The sequence below is a fragment of the Ceratotherium simum genome, chromosome 11 (assembly GCF_057802395.1).
Source record: "Ceratotherium simum simum isolate JZ-2026a chromosome 11, ASM5780239v1, whole genome shotgun sequence".
Taxonomy (NCBI): domain Eukaryota; kingdom Metazoa; phylum Chordata; class Mammalia; order Perissodactyla; family Rhinocerotidae; genus Ceratotherium; species Ceratotherium simum.
The window spans coordinates 13,539,149-13,555,591 of record NC_141910.1 but is presented as its reverse complement, the minus strand read 5'-3'; the positions used below and the strand labels follow the sequence as shown (position 1 = coordinate 13,555,591).

Below are 16,443 nucleotides of genomic sequence, written 5' to 3'. Positions count from 1 at the left end.
CACCCTTCTAGGGCTGTATATTTTCTTTCTCTTCTTTCCTCCAAAGCCCTGACCTAGGCACAGTGGCTGCCCAGCAACTGCTTCCTGGATGTCGAAGGGGAAAAAAAAAAAACCAACGACTGCATGGCTTGTAGGAGGAGGAACTAGATGGCTCGGCGTGCTCTGTCACAGTAAAAGAAGCATGTGACATCTCGGGAAAGGTCAGGAAGTCTTGTCTGCTGATGCTCTCAAGCCCTGTTCTATGCAGTGGGAACAAATCTCCCCAGGGTGGGGGCTGCCAGGGGCCAGGGCAGAGCTTCCCAGGCCTCCTGCCACTCCTGGGAGACATTCTGGTGGCAGTGATACGCTCCTTCCCAAAGTACCAGGCAACAGCCCATCCTCAAAGACAGACACGACCAGACACCGAAATGCAGACCAAACATGCTTACCCCAAGCAGCCAAGGCCTCACACAGGAGAAGCAGGTCATGCTTACAGAGCCCCAAGCCTAACCACAGAGAGCAACTTTGGGGAGGAGAGAGGAACCCTAAGGAGGGCAGCTGCTGAGCACCTGGTCCTATGCAGAGCTGAATCCTGGGAGACATGGAGGGAAACTGAGATGGGCAGCACAGCATGGTGCTGAAGAGCACAGACTCTGAAGCCAGGCTGCCTGGGTCCAAATCCTGACTCTGGGATGTACTGTGTGCCTTTAGGAAAGTCACTTCACCTCTCTGTGCCTCCGGTTCTTCATCTGTTAAAGACATTAACAGTACCTACACCTATGGGGTTGCTGTGAGCTACTGTAAGTCAAGTCCTTAGCACAGTACCGGCACCTAGAAAGGGCTTAATGGATGACACTAAACCAACAAAGCAGTAATAACGCTCCAAAACAGAGTGCTACATGCTATCGGTGTGGGAACTCGGGGAAGGGGGGTGGCAGACAGACTCTCTGATGGCCAGCCTGACAGCTCTTTGGTGTATGTCCCCTCCTCAAGGAGGCCTTCCCTGACCACAGCTGAGCCCAGTGGCTCTGTCTGCTCCGAACACCTCCTGTGCTATCTGGCTAGGCCCCAAAATACAGCACCTGGATATGGCCCTTCCTGCAAATTCGGGGGTCCATCCTCCTAACAAGACTGCGCCCTCTGGGCATGCAGGCTGGGGTGTCCATGTCCTTCCCTCCTTTGGTCCTCCCTGCCAGAACCCCTCTCAGCCTCTGCCCAGCACTTTGGATGAGAATGCCCCTCCAGGGTTGCAGATAAGCCGCAAGGCCCCCTCCCCTATCCCAGCCGAAATGTACCTCTCTCACTAAAACCCCGCAGGCACTTCCACAGAAACCTTGGTATGCAAACAGGGCCCCAAATGCCATCTCCTCTTTATCCCAAATCCTACAGCTCTGCAGGCTGCCAGGGCCTAACAGAAACCACACAGAGCCCCACCCTCCACTAATTGCTGAGTAGCTGAGACCATGTCACTCTCCCTCCCCAGCCTCAATTTCCACATGTCTAAGCACTCTTCTAGCCCTGACATTAGAATTCCATGATGAAAGGCTGCGCTTCCCCTCCCCCCACACACCCCCTCCCCCGGGGTCAGTGGAAGGTTGAGGTGGCGTGTGACAAAGCCCCTCCTCCATGCAGCTTCTCTGAAGCTCTGCCTCCTGGGAACTGAACTTGCAGAGATCCTGCTTGCTTACTGCTCACTGAGGAGGCCTGAGCCCAGCCCCACACCCAGGCCTCAGCGTGACCTGCCAAGCCCAGCTTTCTTGTCTAGCTGCCATTGATCTTGGGGGAAGAAATAACCTAAGGGGTCCTCAGCCAGCTCGGTAAAAGCAAAGACATCAGACTCTTCCCTGACAGGACTGCCAGGTGCATTAAGGACCCACATTGTGGACTTATTTTTATTCCTTGGCCGTGCGGAAGGGCAAAGCTTCTTCATGACCATGCCATTATGCAGAGGACTGGCCCTGCACAAGGAAAAAATAGAGTACTGATTCCCGGAGAGCACACAGAGCTCCTGTCATTGTGTTAATTATCTGTCCCGGTGCAGGGTGGGGAAGGCAGGGGAAACATCTGGACAAGGCCAGACCAGTTGTTTAGCGTGGGCGAGAGCGTCACAGCACCAGGGCGGTGGGCAGCCCCCATCAGAGGAAAGGGACAGCCCTCAAGGTCGCCGGGGACGGAGGCCCTGCTGAGTTGCGCTTTCCCTGGCTGCCTACAGGGAGGGGAGAACAGGGCAGAGACAGGGTTCTCACCCAGGGCCAAAGGCGGAGGGAAGGGGAAGCTGCTGTGCCAGCCAGGAGGAGCCGCCCGGTCTGATGCAGGAGTCACTTCCTACCCCTCCCCATGCCCCCAGACGCTACTGCTCAAACAACCCCAAATAAAAACTGCCCCAGACCTAAGGGAGATGGAGCCTCCTTCGTCCTAACGTCCTAACGACTGGCTTTTAAGTACAGCCGCACCCTTCCCCAGCAGCCCCAGCAGCCTCCAACTCCAGGTCTGGGGCCGGAGCAGGAACAGAAGCCAAGGACCCTCATGGCCTCAGCCGCTTCCTGAGGAGCAGTCACATCTGGAAATCAGGGAAGAGAAGGCTGTGGGGTCATGTGCCATCTGCCTACAACAGTAACAGGCAGACTGTCGGGAGGCTAAGGGATGGATGGAAGCCCTTAAAGACCATCCCAACCTTAGGCCAGTAGGCTGCATTTTCCCTCAGGTGCCTCTTCCAGTGCCCCCAAACCCACCTTCAAGGAGGTGGTCTCAAGGAGGTCTCAGACCCCCAGGACCAGCCAGGCAGAAGACTCTGGTCTCCAACCTAAGTCCTCCTCGGCCACAGGCCTCCCGGAGGACCCCCCCCCACCATAAAAATCAATCAGACAGGTCTGACCGGGGCCGACAGAGCCTCTCAGGGGGCCACAGTTAGCAGCCTGTCCATGATCACAAGGGTTTTACTCTTTATGATGAAAAAAGACAAACTGTTCCCAACACAAATCAACCGAGCCTACAGACTCAGCCTTTCCAGGGGCCAGGCTCTAACTATGAATCCAATAGGCCCAGGATGAGGGCTCTTTACAGAAGGGACCGTTGTACCCACACAGAGCACCCATTGGGAAGTACTAGGATGGCTGCCGGAGGTAAAAACCAGAAAGGAAATAGTAGAGAAGCATATCTCAGGATTTTCGGACCCATGATGATCCATTTATGGCTTTACCAAGGGGAGAGGACATATCACATTAAGTTTTGTTTCGAGAATTTCCTCTTTAATTATTTGAAAGCCTCCAGTGAAATCCCTCACCTCAAAGAGCACCCCACTGACAAAGGGGCTTCAGAGGCCGAGGAGGCACCTAGCACCCCAGCCACCACCATCACCATCACCACAAAAAGCAGGTTCCTGAGAGCAACCCCAACACTAATATTTTGAAAGCTTGTTATGTGTTGGGAACTATACTAAGGCTTTTATAGACGCTGTCTTTTTAAATCTGAACACTATGATTACTGTCACACACGACCTTTTTAGAAATGAGGAGGGCTGGCCCGGTGGCGTAGTGGTTAAGTTTGCGTGCTCCGCTTTAGCAGCCCGGGGTTCGCAAGTTCGACTCCTGGGCATGGATCAACACACTGCTCATCGAGCCAAGCTGTGGCGGCATCTCATATACAAAATAGAGGAAGATGGGCACAGATGTTAGCTCAGAGCCAATCTTCCTCAGCACAAAGAGGAAGATTGGCAACAGATGTTAGCCCAGGGCCACTCTTCCTCAAAAAAAAAATTTTTTTTCATGAGGTTATAGTATCACCAACAAAAATTAAATTAAATAAAAAACAAACAAGGAAACAAGTTAACTAACTTGCCAGCTAGCAAGTCACTGAACTGAGAGTGAAACCCCAGTCTCCAGGTTCGTAAACACATTGTTGTCCCGCCTTCCCGAGAGGGCAGGGGCAGCTCCAGGCAAGGCTGCCAGGGAGGAGACCGGCAGAGCTGCAAGCTGATCTCAGCCTGGCTGTAGGACTGCAGAGGCCTCCTAAGCCCAGCCCCAGTTCTCAAACCTCTAGTAGCAAAGAGAATGGTGGAGGGCTGCAAAGAGCCAGCACATTTCATCTAGAGCTCTCATACTCTTGCGTGTACCCTGCCTCCCACCGTCCTGGGGCTTTCCCAGGCTCCAAGTTCTGTATTGTGTCCTCCCATTACATGAGAGGCTCCTTTAAGGCAGGTGACATCTCCTAGACTAGAGCTACCAGATTGTTACCAAAACCTCCCTCTACCATCACTGCTGTTCACTGACCACCAACCATGTCCAGGAACCGCAGCAGATGCTTTAACTGCATTCTTATTTCATCCTTTACATCAACCGTGTGAAGGTGTAAATTAGACCCATTTTACAGATGAGAAAACCGAGGCATTAAGAGTTTATTTGACATGCCACAAGGTGGCAGGTTTGGGACTGGAATCTGTTCCATGTAACTCCATAGTCCCCTCCTCTTAACCATGAGGCTGCCCTTCCCCAGTCAGGTTCTGTCTTGGCAACACAAGGCTACCATCTGCCCTCCTTGCGACCACCACTCCTGATTCCTGGAGTTAAAAAGTGGATACTGTTCTTTTCCACCACTATCCAAAGCTGAGGAGGGTACATCCTGGTCCTCTTCATCTTGCCCTCTACCCACTGGACAATGTGCAGACTCACTGTCTTAGCAGCCCACGCAGGGTACTCCAGGAAAGGCCACCAGGAATGGCCATTACAGCCAGAGGTGGGAGGTGGGGCCCAGAATGGGGGTGGTGGCCGTCACCCTCTGTCAGTGGATATGCTGCTAGGTCCAGTGAACTAGAAGATGAGGCCAATTCCACAGACTTTTCCTCTGCCCACCACAAGTGCCCCTCTCCCCTCCTGTCCCCTCCAGGCTCTATAAATAACCCAGGTCAAGGCATCAGAGGAAAGGCAGCCAGGTGGGTGTGGAGAGACCTGGTGGAAAAGATGACTTCTATAAAGTAAAGTATGGCTCTCATGCAGATAGGGGTGGCAAGACAAATTCTCCAAGAGGGACTGTCCTTGGCTGCAAACAGGCTCACCTGGGCCTACAGGCACAGACAGCTCAGCTAAGGAAGATCCAGAAGCCAAAACAAAAGCAGTGGCAGGAAGGGAAAAAAATCAAAGGGCCCTCCCCACGTCATCAACCTCACAGAAGCCCTCTCCACCTCACAGAAGCCCCTCCCTACAAGCCTGGAGACTTTTTTGTCTGCCCCCAAGATGTGTCATCTACCAGTCTGGTCAGATTAGCTGAGTGGTGGAGGCTGACGGACTGGAAAAGAGGGGCGGAATGAATTTGGGAACAGAAGCCTCTGTGGAAAAAGAAAGGGCTCAGTGATCCAGGGGAGAGCCTTCCGCCCCACACCCATCCCCTTGGGCTCCCTGAGCCAGGAAGGAGGGAGAGGACAGAAAAAGGGGAGGAAAAAGACAAAACAAGGGCCAAGCTACACATGATCCCACACCCAGCTACCAAACAGCAAGTCATGAGGGAAGGAGAGGAGAAGGCAAGGGGGCGGGGGATGCAGCCAGGTCACAGCCCTGCCCGGAACCTGCCCTGTGCTAACCTGCTTCCTGCCCCAAGCCTCAAAAGCCACGAAGGCCCTTAACTACCTACAATTTGAAAAAACGTTCAAGGTCAGATCCTTTTCTACCCAAATCCTGCTTTCATTTGGGTCTGTACCAGGCTCACCCTCCTCCTCCAGCAAGCCTTCCTAGATTTACTCAGTTGGATGCCATTCCACTTAGGCAAACCTGTCCAGCATCTGTCCCCACTTAGGGCACACCTCTGCCTCCATCCCCTTAACCTCCCCATCCAGAAGAGGCATCACCCCCAGTGAACTACTTGAGTGATCCACAGCAGGTTGTCAGCCCTGGGGACTGGCTTCCAGATCCTGCCCAAGCTCAAAACAGGAAATGGGGCTCCAAGTCTGAAGCCTTGATCCTAACACAGGGAAGGCTAAACACTGCCAAAATAAATGATTAAAAAAACCCACTGGCCCTTCTAGGTGGAAGTGACTGGGAGATTATCTCCTGCTGTGCATGAACCATGCTACTGCCTTCACCTCAGGCAGGAGAGACAGGACGCTTGAGGTCTGACTAAAGTGTTTCTTTCCTTTATTTGGGAGGTTTTCCTGTTCTTAGACCAGGGACACAGAGGGGCAAGGAGGTGGGGGGCGTCTCTAGGCGGCAGCGGGCATCTGAGTACCAGGCAAGAAGCAGCCGCTCTGCAGTCTCTAGGTTTGGTGGGGCGCCTCCGTTCAGTCTCGCCCTCGAGGCCAACACTGCACCTTCCTTCCTCCATAGGGCGAGGCAGCGCCTCTCCACTCCGCTGCGGGCCTGGCTTGGGGCTGGCGCCCGCAGTTCCCCTCCCCTTCGAGGAAAGGGAGAAAGGCCCGGAGGCACTAACAATGGACCCAAGATTTTCCTTCTTGAGGTTCCCACAGTCCAAGAGCCTCCGGATCCCACTCCTAACTTTACGTGACAATCTACTCCTAACGCTGGGCCACCATTCACACCTCCCCCGGGCCTCCCAAGGACCCACCAGCGGCCAAGCACAGCGCACATTTGGGGATCCAAAGGGGACTCCCGATATGCAAAGAACCGACCTGTCGGTTTACGCCCTTGAGCGCGAGGCAAAGGGCGCACCGCTCCGGCCGAGGATCGAGAATCCGGGTCCCGCTCCCCCACCAGCCCCGCCCCGGGAGGCCTTTAACCGTTTCCGCGCCTCCGCGCCCCTCACTCACTGTGTGTGCTGGGCGCGGCCTGCGCCGAAGACCTCGTCCAGCGCCACGGTGGCCTGGCCCAGGAACTTGTCGACGCCGATGAGCGAGCGGTGCATGGTGGTGAGCACCAGCTCGCAGGCGCCGGCGGAGCCCGCGGCCCAGGGCGCCGGGCCCGCGTCGGCCTCCTGCGCCCGCAGCAGGCCGTCCAGCGCGCCGGGCGGCAGCTCGAAGGAGCACTCCTCACGCCACTCGGGGCAGCCCGGCGTCTTCTCCACCACCGACGTGCTGTACTTCTCGCGGCCCACCTGGATCACGGTGTAGGCGTCGCTGGTGCTGCCGGCGCCCGAGCTCTTGCCCCGCAGCCCGCGGGCCCGCAGCACGGTCACCTGGACGTGAGTGGGGAGCCAGCGGGAGGGCCCCGCCGCCGGCTCGGCGCCCCGCACTAGGGCCATGGCGGGGAAGCGGCGGCGGGAGAGGGCTGGCCGAACCGGGCGCAGACACGGGGACCAAGTGAGAAACCGGGCCGCGGCGGAGGGCGGTCAGAAGCCGGCTCGGAGCGCCGCCACCGCCCGCAACCCGGCGCCGCAGCTGCGGGCTTGGCTGGGCTGGCCGAGCCGGCCGCCGCCTCCCCGCCTCCCCGGCCGCCGGTCGCGCCGCGACGTCAGCGCCCCGCCCCGCGCCCCGCCCCGCGCCCCCTACCCGCGCGGCGGGGCGGCGGTGCTGCGGCGCCTCTGGCCGCCGCGCCCCCGCCCTGGCCGCGGCAGACCCTCCTGGGGCTGGAGGGGGCGGCCCGGCGCGGCGGAGACCGGGGGGCGGGGCGCGCGGCCTCTGCAGAGGGGTAGGCGGGGCTCCCGCGTCGGCCCCGCCCCGGGCTGGGGGCACCCGTGAAATCCCGCCTGGCCTGGGGGCAGCGCGACGCCCTCGGCCGGGTATGGAATGCCCGCTCTGCGTCTCCCGGCCAGTCCCAAACCTTCCTTCAAGATGTCCCTGTTCCAGAAAGCCCTCGCCCTAAAACTGCCCGGGCCCGCCCCTCCCGGGATGACCATCCCCGTGGCGCGGGCATGTAGGTGCGATGTGGACCCCCGCTGCCCCCCTCAGCTCGAGTCGCACTCTCCCTCCTCCAGCCCGCCCCTGCCCGGGAAGATGCCTGCGTGAAACCAGAAGCGATCCCCGCTCCGCCACGTGACGGCCCCGCATCAGCGACGTGGAAGCGGGTGAGCCGCTGCTGCTGCTGCTTCCAACCTCTGCGCACGGGAGGGCACCGCGGATGAGGGGGACCGCGGATGAGGCGGACCACGGCGCGGGGGGCCAGAGAGCTATGCTCGTCCTCAGCGGACACTGCGGAGAGCAGAGTAATGAATAAATGAGTAACCACATCAATATTTAAGTGTTCACTCGGAGCGCTGGAGCTCATGCGTCACAAGTTGGGGAAAATTATAGGCTCTGGTGGGGGTTTTAAACAATTACTTTCACCCATTAGTAAATGCCTACTATGTGCAAATCTTTGGGTATTACTGGCACGCTTGGCTTATTATTAATAATGACAACAATGGTAATGATAATAGATGCTGAATTTCGGCCAGTGCTGGTTCGTGTGCTGTTATGTGTATTACCTCATTTTATCCTCAGAGTAACCCTGTGGGGTGGGTATGGGTTTTATCCCTGTTTTCCGAAAGATAAAATTGCAGCTTAGAGAAGTTAACTTGCCCAAGGTCTGTAACTGGCAGAGGTGGGAGATGAATCCACACAGATGACCCCAAAGCCTGCACTTTTTTTTTTCTACTTTCAGAGCTTGTGCTTTTAAAATAATTTTTAAATAAAATGTAACACAGCTAAAAAAATAAAAAATCAAATAGGACAGAAACACTTACTGATGAAAAGCAAAAAACTGCCTCTCCACTCCTCGATCCAGGAATAACTACTTACATAGCCAGTTGTGTTTTCAGGCCTGGTGGTTACCTCCCTATCTCCATATAAAATGCTTACACAGCTATATCTGGATTTATCAGTATTGGCCATTATCTATTGTTTTCCTGCTCTGATAGACAATGATTTAGCTTGCTTACACCCACTTCCTTCCCTCAGTCTTGTGTAGTTATCCTATTATTTTTAGTTCCTCTGTTGGATATCTTTATAATGGAAACTTTTATTTGTTCTTGGGGAGGCTCTCCCCAGTACCCCTTGACTTGCCATGCTGTGAGAGGAGGATGCCAAAATCCCCACTCTCCATGCCAGGTCCTCCAACAGGGTTGTGAGTGTAGAAAACCAGTACAGGAGACCCATGGGAGCATGCCCACCACAGGCCCAATCCTGATAGCCTCCCACCTTAACTCTACGATCAGGAGACTGGGGTGGGGAGTCTTTGGCACTGAGCCCCATGATCCAGCATCCTGGTAGACAGCACTTAGCTTTGGAGACAGCCAGATCTTCCTATGGATCTTGGCTCTCTGCCACTTAGCAGCAATGAGACCTGAAGATTAAGCCAGCTCTCTAACCTCTCTCAGCCTCATTTCCTCATCTAGAAAATGGGGATAATGATTCCTCCTTCAAACAATTGCTGAGATTACATGAGAAAATATTGTCAAAGATTTTAATGCTGTAGAGACCTTCACAAATGATCTCAAGGCATCTGAACATCATATACAGCTTTTTTCTGGTTATAAAAGTAATTTGGAAAATTCAGAAAAATATAAAGAAGAAAATAAAAATAGATCCTAATCTCACCATCCAGAAATAAACACTGTTAACAGTTTGTTGTATTTCTTTCCAGTCTTTTCTCTACACTGTATGTTGTTATATATGCATTATGGTTGTGAGGCACTGTAGTGTAAGGGTTAAACCTGTGGGCTTTGGAGTCCTGGTTCTACCATATGCTCATATGTATGATCTCATTTACGTCTGAAGACAACCATTTAAAGCAGGTGCTAGTGCTGCCCTCAGATTCACTGATGAGGAAACTGAAGCAGAGAGCTTGGGTCATTTTTCTCAAGTCTCCACGTGGAAAATTGCAGAGACTGGACTTGAACTGGAGTCTGAGTAACTCTACTGTCTGTGTCAATCTGCCCTCACACTAGCTTGTTGGTCGTTGAAGCACTACATCCATTTGAAGTCAATAAAGTAGGAAGTGTTATCATACCCATTTTACAGGTGAAGAAATTGAGGTATGAAAGAGTTAACAGACTTCCCTGAGGTTACAGAGTCAGGATGAAGCCCCCACTTTAAGAATGGATTCCCCAAGGGCTTTGCAAATGAAGACATCTTTACCAAACTACACTGACATTCAGTTGTCCCTCTCCTTTAACGGTTCTGTGTGATCTGTTTCCTAGCTCTCCAACAGGACTGGACGGCCTGCCTCCCCCTCCCCCATGCAGTAGCAAGGCTCCCGGAAAGGGCAAAAGAGAACTCAGATGGGCTACTCCCGCTCTCCTTCCTCCTGCCCTGGCCCACGCAGTTTGGCAAGCTCAGGCTTCCTGCTGGCCCGGGATTGTGGCTGGCTGTAGGAGGGCAGCGAACCGGGGCAGGGCTCCCCTGCGGGTCACTTGGCCCTAGGAGGAAAAGGCGGGGTCTGCTAGCTGTGTGCGGGTGAGAAAAGAGCAGAAACTCCAAAGGCACTGAGGTCTTGGCTACCTAGGAGTGCGTTTCCTCCTCTAGAAGATGAGACCACCAACACCTCAACCTGCTACAGCCTGCCATGAGCGTTAGAGGGAGAACACTGCCGCTTCCTCTGCCTGCCCAGGGCTGGGTGTGCTCACGCCCTCCTGGGTCTCTCTAGTCCTTAACGGACAGCTCTTGCTTTAAAAGAGTGGTCCTTTGTGTAATTTCCACTCGTTGCTTCCCTCTGCAATACCATAAAAGCCCATTCACCCTTCCACATAGGCACTTCAAATATATTTGCCTGGCTCTTCAAGCTACGTTTCCCCCTGTCCTTCACCCTCCTTCTGCCCCACCCCGGGCCCCCCCACACACACACATACAGCCCAGGTTCAAATCCTGGTGTCATCACTTACTAGCAGTATAAGCTTGAGCACATTACTGAACCCCAATGAGTCTCAGTTTCCACATCTATAAAATGGGCCTAATAATAGGAACTCACCTCATAGGGTTAGTATGAGAACTGTGTCAACACATCCTAAGCAGTAATGAGTATTATCATCTTAGAGATCTTTGCTGAAATCAAAAGTTTGTACCTCCCTGTTGTTTCATTTGCATTTCTTTGATTGCCGGGAAGATTGAACATTTTTTTCAGTTATTAGTCATTTGTATTTCCTCTTTTAATGAGTTGTCTACTTTTTAAATTATCTATTTTCTATGCTCGTTTTTCTTTGAAACCTTAATTTCTTATTAATTTATATGAACCCTTTATATGTTAAGAGCAATAACACTTTATCTTATATTTATTGCAAATACGATTTTGACATAAGAAGTTATGTAGTCAAATCTTTTCACTTCTTCCATTTTTTCAAGCTTAAGTTCTTCCACACTGACAGGTCCAATAATATTCACTCATATTCCTTTTTTTTTTTTTAACTTTATTTTATTTTTTTTCCCCCAAAGCCCCAGTAGATAGTTGTATGTCATAGGTGCACATCTTCCTAGTTGCTGTATGTGGGACACGGCCTCAGCATGGCTGGAGAAGCGGTGTGTCCATGCACGCCCAGGATCCAAACCCCGGCCGCCAGTAGCGGAGCGCGCGCACTTAACCGCTAAGTCACGGGGCCGGCCCTCACTCATATTCTTTCTAGTTAATAAGTTGTTTGGCTTTTCTTTGTTCTTTCATTCTCTTTAAATTCTTCTACAAACTATTTTGGTAAATGATTTAAGGTGAAAATCTAACCCTCTCTCTCCAACAGCCACCCAAGTTTCCCAATACCTACTGTAAAACCTTATCCCTCTGCCATTAGTTTTTTCATATGTTTTTATATATACTATAGACAGAGTCTGAACTTTGTATTCTGTTCTACTGAGGTTTATATCATTCTGCCAGTGCCATTCTGTTTTAGTTATCATTGCCTTTTAAATGCTTTATTACAATGGAAGAGCAAATCTCTCATTTCTTTTTTTCAAGGATTTTATAGCTACTCTCACCTGTGTATTCATTCACGTGAGCTCTAATTCTTTTTGGAATTGTGAGAGAAATTCTTGTGAGAAAAATTGACATCTTTACAGATAATAGCCATTAAAAATCACAATATACTCCCTAAAATTAGGAATAAGACAAAGATGTCCTCTCTCTCTCCACTTCTATTCTATCAATGTTGTGCTGGAGGTTCTAGCTAGGGCAATTAGGCAAGACAAAGAAATAAAAGTCATTCAGATTGGAAAGGAAGAGTAAAACTATCTCTATTTGTAAGTAGAAAATCCTAAGGAATCCACTAAGAAACTATTAGAACTAATAAATGGGTTCAGCAAGGTTATCAGATACATGACCAATATACTAAAATCAATTGTATTTCTACATACTAGCAATGCACAATTGAAAATAAAATAAAATAATTCCATTCATAAGATTATCAAAAAGAATAAAATACTTAGAAATGAATTTAACAAAAAGAAGTATAAGATGTGTGCACTGAAAACTACAAAACATCATTGAAAGAAATTAACAAAGACCCAAATAAATGGAAATACATCCTATGTTCATGAGCGGAAAGACCTAATATTGTTAAGATGGCAATGTGCCCCAAATTGTTCTACAGATGCAACACATTCCCTATCAAAATCCCAGCTGCTGTTTTTTCAGAAACTGATGAGCTGATCCTGAAAATCACGTGGAAATACAAGGGACCCAGAATAGCCACATAAATCTTGAAAAAGTAGAACAAAGTTGGGGGACTTATACTTCCCAATTTCAAATCTTACTGCAAATCAAGACAGTGTGGTACTGGCATAAGGAAAAACATATAGATCAATGGAATAGAATTGAGAGTTCAGAAATAAACCCTTATATTTATGGCAAATTGGTTTTTCAATAAAGATACTAAAACCACTCAATAGTCTTTCCAACAAATGATGCTGGGACAGCTTGATATTCTTATGCAAAAGAATTAAGTTAGACCCCTTCCTTACACCATACACAAAAATTAACTCAAAATAGATCATGGGGGGCCGGCCCCATCGCATAGCGGTTAAGTGCTCGAGCTCCGCTGCTGGCAGCCCGGGTTCAGATCCCAGGTGTGCACCAACACACTGCTTGTCAGGCCATGCTGTGGCAGCGTCCCACATAAAGTGGAGGAAGATGGGCACAGATGTTATTTCAGGGCCACTCTTCCTCAGCAAAAGAAGAGGAGGATAGGCATGGATGTTAGCTCACGGCTGATCTTCCTCACAAAAAAAATAAAAATTAAAAAAATAATAAATCTTCCATCTTTAAAATAAAAATAGATCATGGACCTAAATGTAAACACTAAACTATAAAAATCTTAGAAGAAAATACACGAGTAAATCTTCATGACCTTTGGGTTAGGCAAAGCCTTCTTAGATGCAACACCAAAAGCATAAGTAACCAAAGAAAAAATAGATAAACTAGACTTCATCAAAATTAAAAACTTTTGTATTCCAAAGAACACCAACAAGAAAGTGAAAGAAACCTGTAGGATTCGAGAAAATATTTGCAAATCATGTATCTGATAAGGGACTAGTATTCAGTATATATAAAGAACACTTACAATTCAATGATAAAAAGACAAATAGCCCAATATAAAAACGGGCAAATGATTTGAATAGATATTTCCCTAAAGAAGATATACAAGTGGCCAACATGCACATGAAAAGACACCAAAAACATTAGCCATTAGGGAAATGTAAATCAAAACAATGAGATACCACTTCACACCCAAAAGAATGGATATGATAAAACAGACAGCTACTGACAAATGTTGCCAGGATGTGGAGACATTGGAACCCTCATACTTTGCTGGTAGGAAAGTAAAATGATGCAGCTGCTTTGGAAAACAGTTTGGCAGTTTCTCAAACTGTTAAACATGGGAGTTACCATATGACCCAGCAATTCCTCTCCTAGATATATACTCAAGAAAAATGAAGACATGTGTCCACGTAAAAAGTCGTGCATGAATATTTATTCCCAGATTCCTACCCCAAACCTATAAACCTATCACCACCTGCATTTTTCCCATCTCAGAGGAAGAGGTGTTTTGTGTTCTTGATTTCCCTCTCTTTGCCTTGGGGCTGTCTAAGGTTCCATCTCCTCCTTCACTTCTGTATTTCTTATCCACTGGCTCCTTCCTCTCATCATCTAAATATGTTCAATTTACTCCCAATAAAAACAGAGAAAATAACAACCTGCCTCCTGCTATCAGCCTATACCACGTCTTCGTTCTCCATCAGGTTTCCTGAAGATGATTTGCCCTCCTAGTCTTTATCCCCTCACTTCCCCATTCACACCCCAAACCACTGCAGCCTGGCTCTCCATCCTCCTACCCCATTCAGAAATGCAAAATACCAGGACCCTCCTTCAGTCCTTATTTTACTTGACCTCTCTTTGGCATTCAGTAGTTAAGCACTCCCTTCTCCAAACGCCCTCAACCCCACCTTTTGCCTCTGGGACTCCACTCTTCCATGCTTTTGCTCCTGCCTCTCCCTCAACCTACAACTTCTGGGTCTCCTTCAGGGGCTTCTCTTCCTTCCTTCATTTCTTAATGTTGGTTTATTTCTCAGCCCTCCTCTCTCTTCACTCCTCAGACTCTCCCTGCTGATTCACTTTTACACATGTGGTGTTATCCACTCTGTGTATGTCCCCAACTCCCATATGTCTACCTCCAGGCCAGTACCCTCTCCTGAACCCCAGATCCACACTTACAAACGCCATGAAACATCCATAGATACCTCAAACTCAACAAGTTTGTATTAGTTTACTAGGGCTCCCATAACAAAATACCACAGACTGGGTGGCTTATACAACAGAAACTGATTTTTTACAGTTCTGGAGGCTAGAAGCCCAAGATCAAGGTGTTGGCAAATTTGGTTTCTTCTGAGGTCTCTCGCCTTGGTTTGCAGGTAGCCATCTTCTTGTGCATCCTCACATGGTGGTCCCTCAGTCTATGTGTTATCTGTGTCCCAATCTTCTCATCTTATAAAGGATACCAATCCTATTAGATTAGGGCCCATCTACATGACCATATTTTACCTTAATTACCTCTTTAAAGGCCTTATTTCCAAACACAGTCACAATCCAAGTACTGGACATTGGGACTTCAACATATAAATTTAGGAAAGACACAATTCAGCCCATGACAAAGTTAAAAGTTGAACTCAACATCTTCCTCACCCCCACCTGCTCCCTCTCCTGTATTCCCTCTCTTGAATCCCTCAAGGCCCTACCCAGAAACCTAGAAGATGCGGTGTTGTCCTCTTCAAGGGTGAGACTAGGCAGAGGTGCTCCCACCAAACCTAGAGGCTGACGAGGGCATCTTTCTCTTTCCTGCTTCCCTGATGCCATATTGGAAGAAAGCCACCAAAGGCTACTGGGATTGTGTCAGAAAGGACTCAGGAACCAACTTGAGAGACTTTCACTGGCCAAAGGCACAACAAACAGAGCATCAATAAGGATAATAAATCAGCAGATTGAAATACATTAAATATATTTAAATCCATGATTTCATAATGATTTTTTTCTTATTAATACAGTATTCATTTATCTTCCCTTTGTCAAACCCCAATGCCAACCACTTTCCCCAGGCTGCCTGGGGAGGTATAGGAAAAGGAACACACACACAGAGCAGACAAGACATGGGAGAAAGAACTATGGAAGATGGAGACCGCTCCTTCACATGGGGAAGAGGATGAGAAAGGCCACCATCAGGCAAAAAAGCCCCATGGCCTCCGAGAGGGCAAAGCCCAGAATGGCTTAGGAGAAGAACTGTTGCTTCACAGAAGGGTTCCTGGCATAACCCATGATGAGGCTCCCAAACACAGTCCCAATTCCAGCCCCAGCACCAGCCACCCCTACTGTGGCAGCCCCAGACCCAATGAACTTGGCTACTGTGTCAATGTCCCTTGAAACGGTGCTGGTTTGGAAGCTGCGGCAAGGAATAAGTGAGGTCAGGGGACATGGGGCTGCCAAGCTGCTGAGGCTCTCATCTCTCAGTATCTCTGGTCGTTTCAGCCCCACTGCAGGCAGTGATCAGCTCAACAGCTGAGAGGTGTTGGGGGGGGGGGTGCGTGGAGACAAACTTGGCGCAGGTGTACATCTCCAGGGGATGAGGGGCTGTGGCAGGAGAGCTGCTCCCACTGCCCATAATGATTTTCAAAAATTAAATGTGTCATCATTAGAAGATGCTAAGGAACCAACACTTTATTTTGAAAACTGCTAAATGAAGGGAAAGAATCCTGCTCTTTCTATATGAACTGTAACACTAGGTGACAAAATAGTCTATGAGAAGAGTCTCCTTTTAGAAGCGTTCCAGCAAATGAATGAAGGAGGGATGATTGAATTGGAATATCACCATTTTGCAGCCCCAATGGGTGAATGGATCTAGGCAGTGATTGTCAATGGCTGCTGATTGACAAAAAAAGAGATAACCAGAAATTACATGCCTCCTGGCGGAAGAACACACTACCACCTATGAAGTAGTCTTGCCCAAAAAATCTAACCAGAATCTGATCAAGTTTCTAGATCCAACTATAAATTTACAGGAACTATAAGGGACAGAGAAAAATGTTAAACAACAACTCAGGAATGTAACCAGCAAAATCCAGACTGTGGGAAACTACAGAAC

The 16,443-nt window shown here is 49.6% G+C and overlaps 1 protein-coding gene and 1 pseudogene across 3 annotated transcripts in view; both read right to left on the bottom strand.

Moving 5' to 3' along the window:
• RAB11FIP5 (RAB11 family interacting protein 5) overlaps nt 1–7,297 on the bottom strand; it is a 38,840-nt gene extending 31,543 nt beyond the window's left edge. Inside the window, exon 1 of one of the 3 annotated variants that reach the window (XM_014791424.2) lies at nt 6,731–7,297. In XM_014791424.2, coding sequence (XP_014646910.1) covers nt 6,731–7,161 — 431 coding nt within the window. In that variant the 5' untranslated portion in view covers nt 7,162–7,297. The remainder of the gene's footprint in view (nt 1–6,730) is intronic. The other 2 variants (XM_014791426.2, XM_004435539.3) reach the window with 2 other exon arrangements.
• An 8,192-nt stretch (nt 7,298–15,489) lies between these two features.
• LOC101403688 (ATP synthase F(0) complex subunit C2, mitochondrial pseudogene) lies at nt 15,490–15,915 on the bottom strand (annotated as a pseudogene).
• Nucleotides 15,916–16,443: the final 528 nt, after the last annotated feature.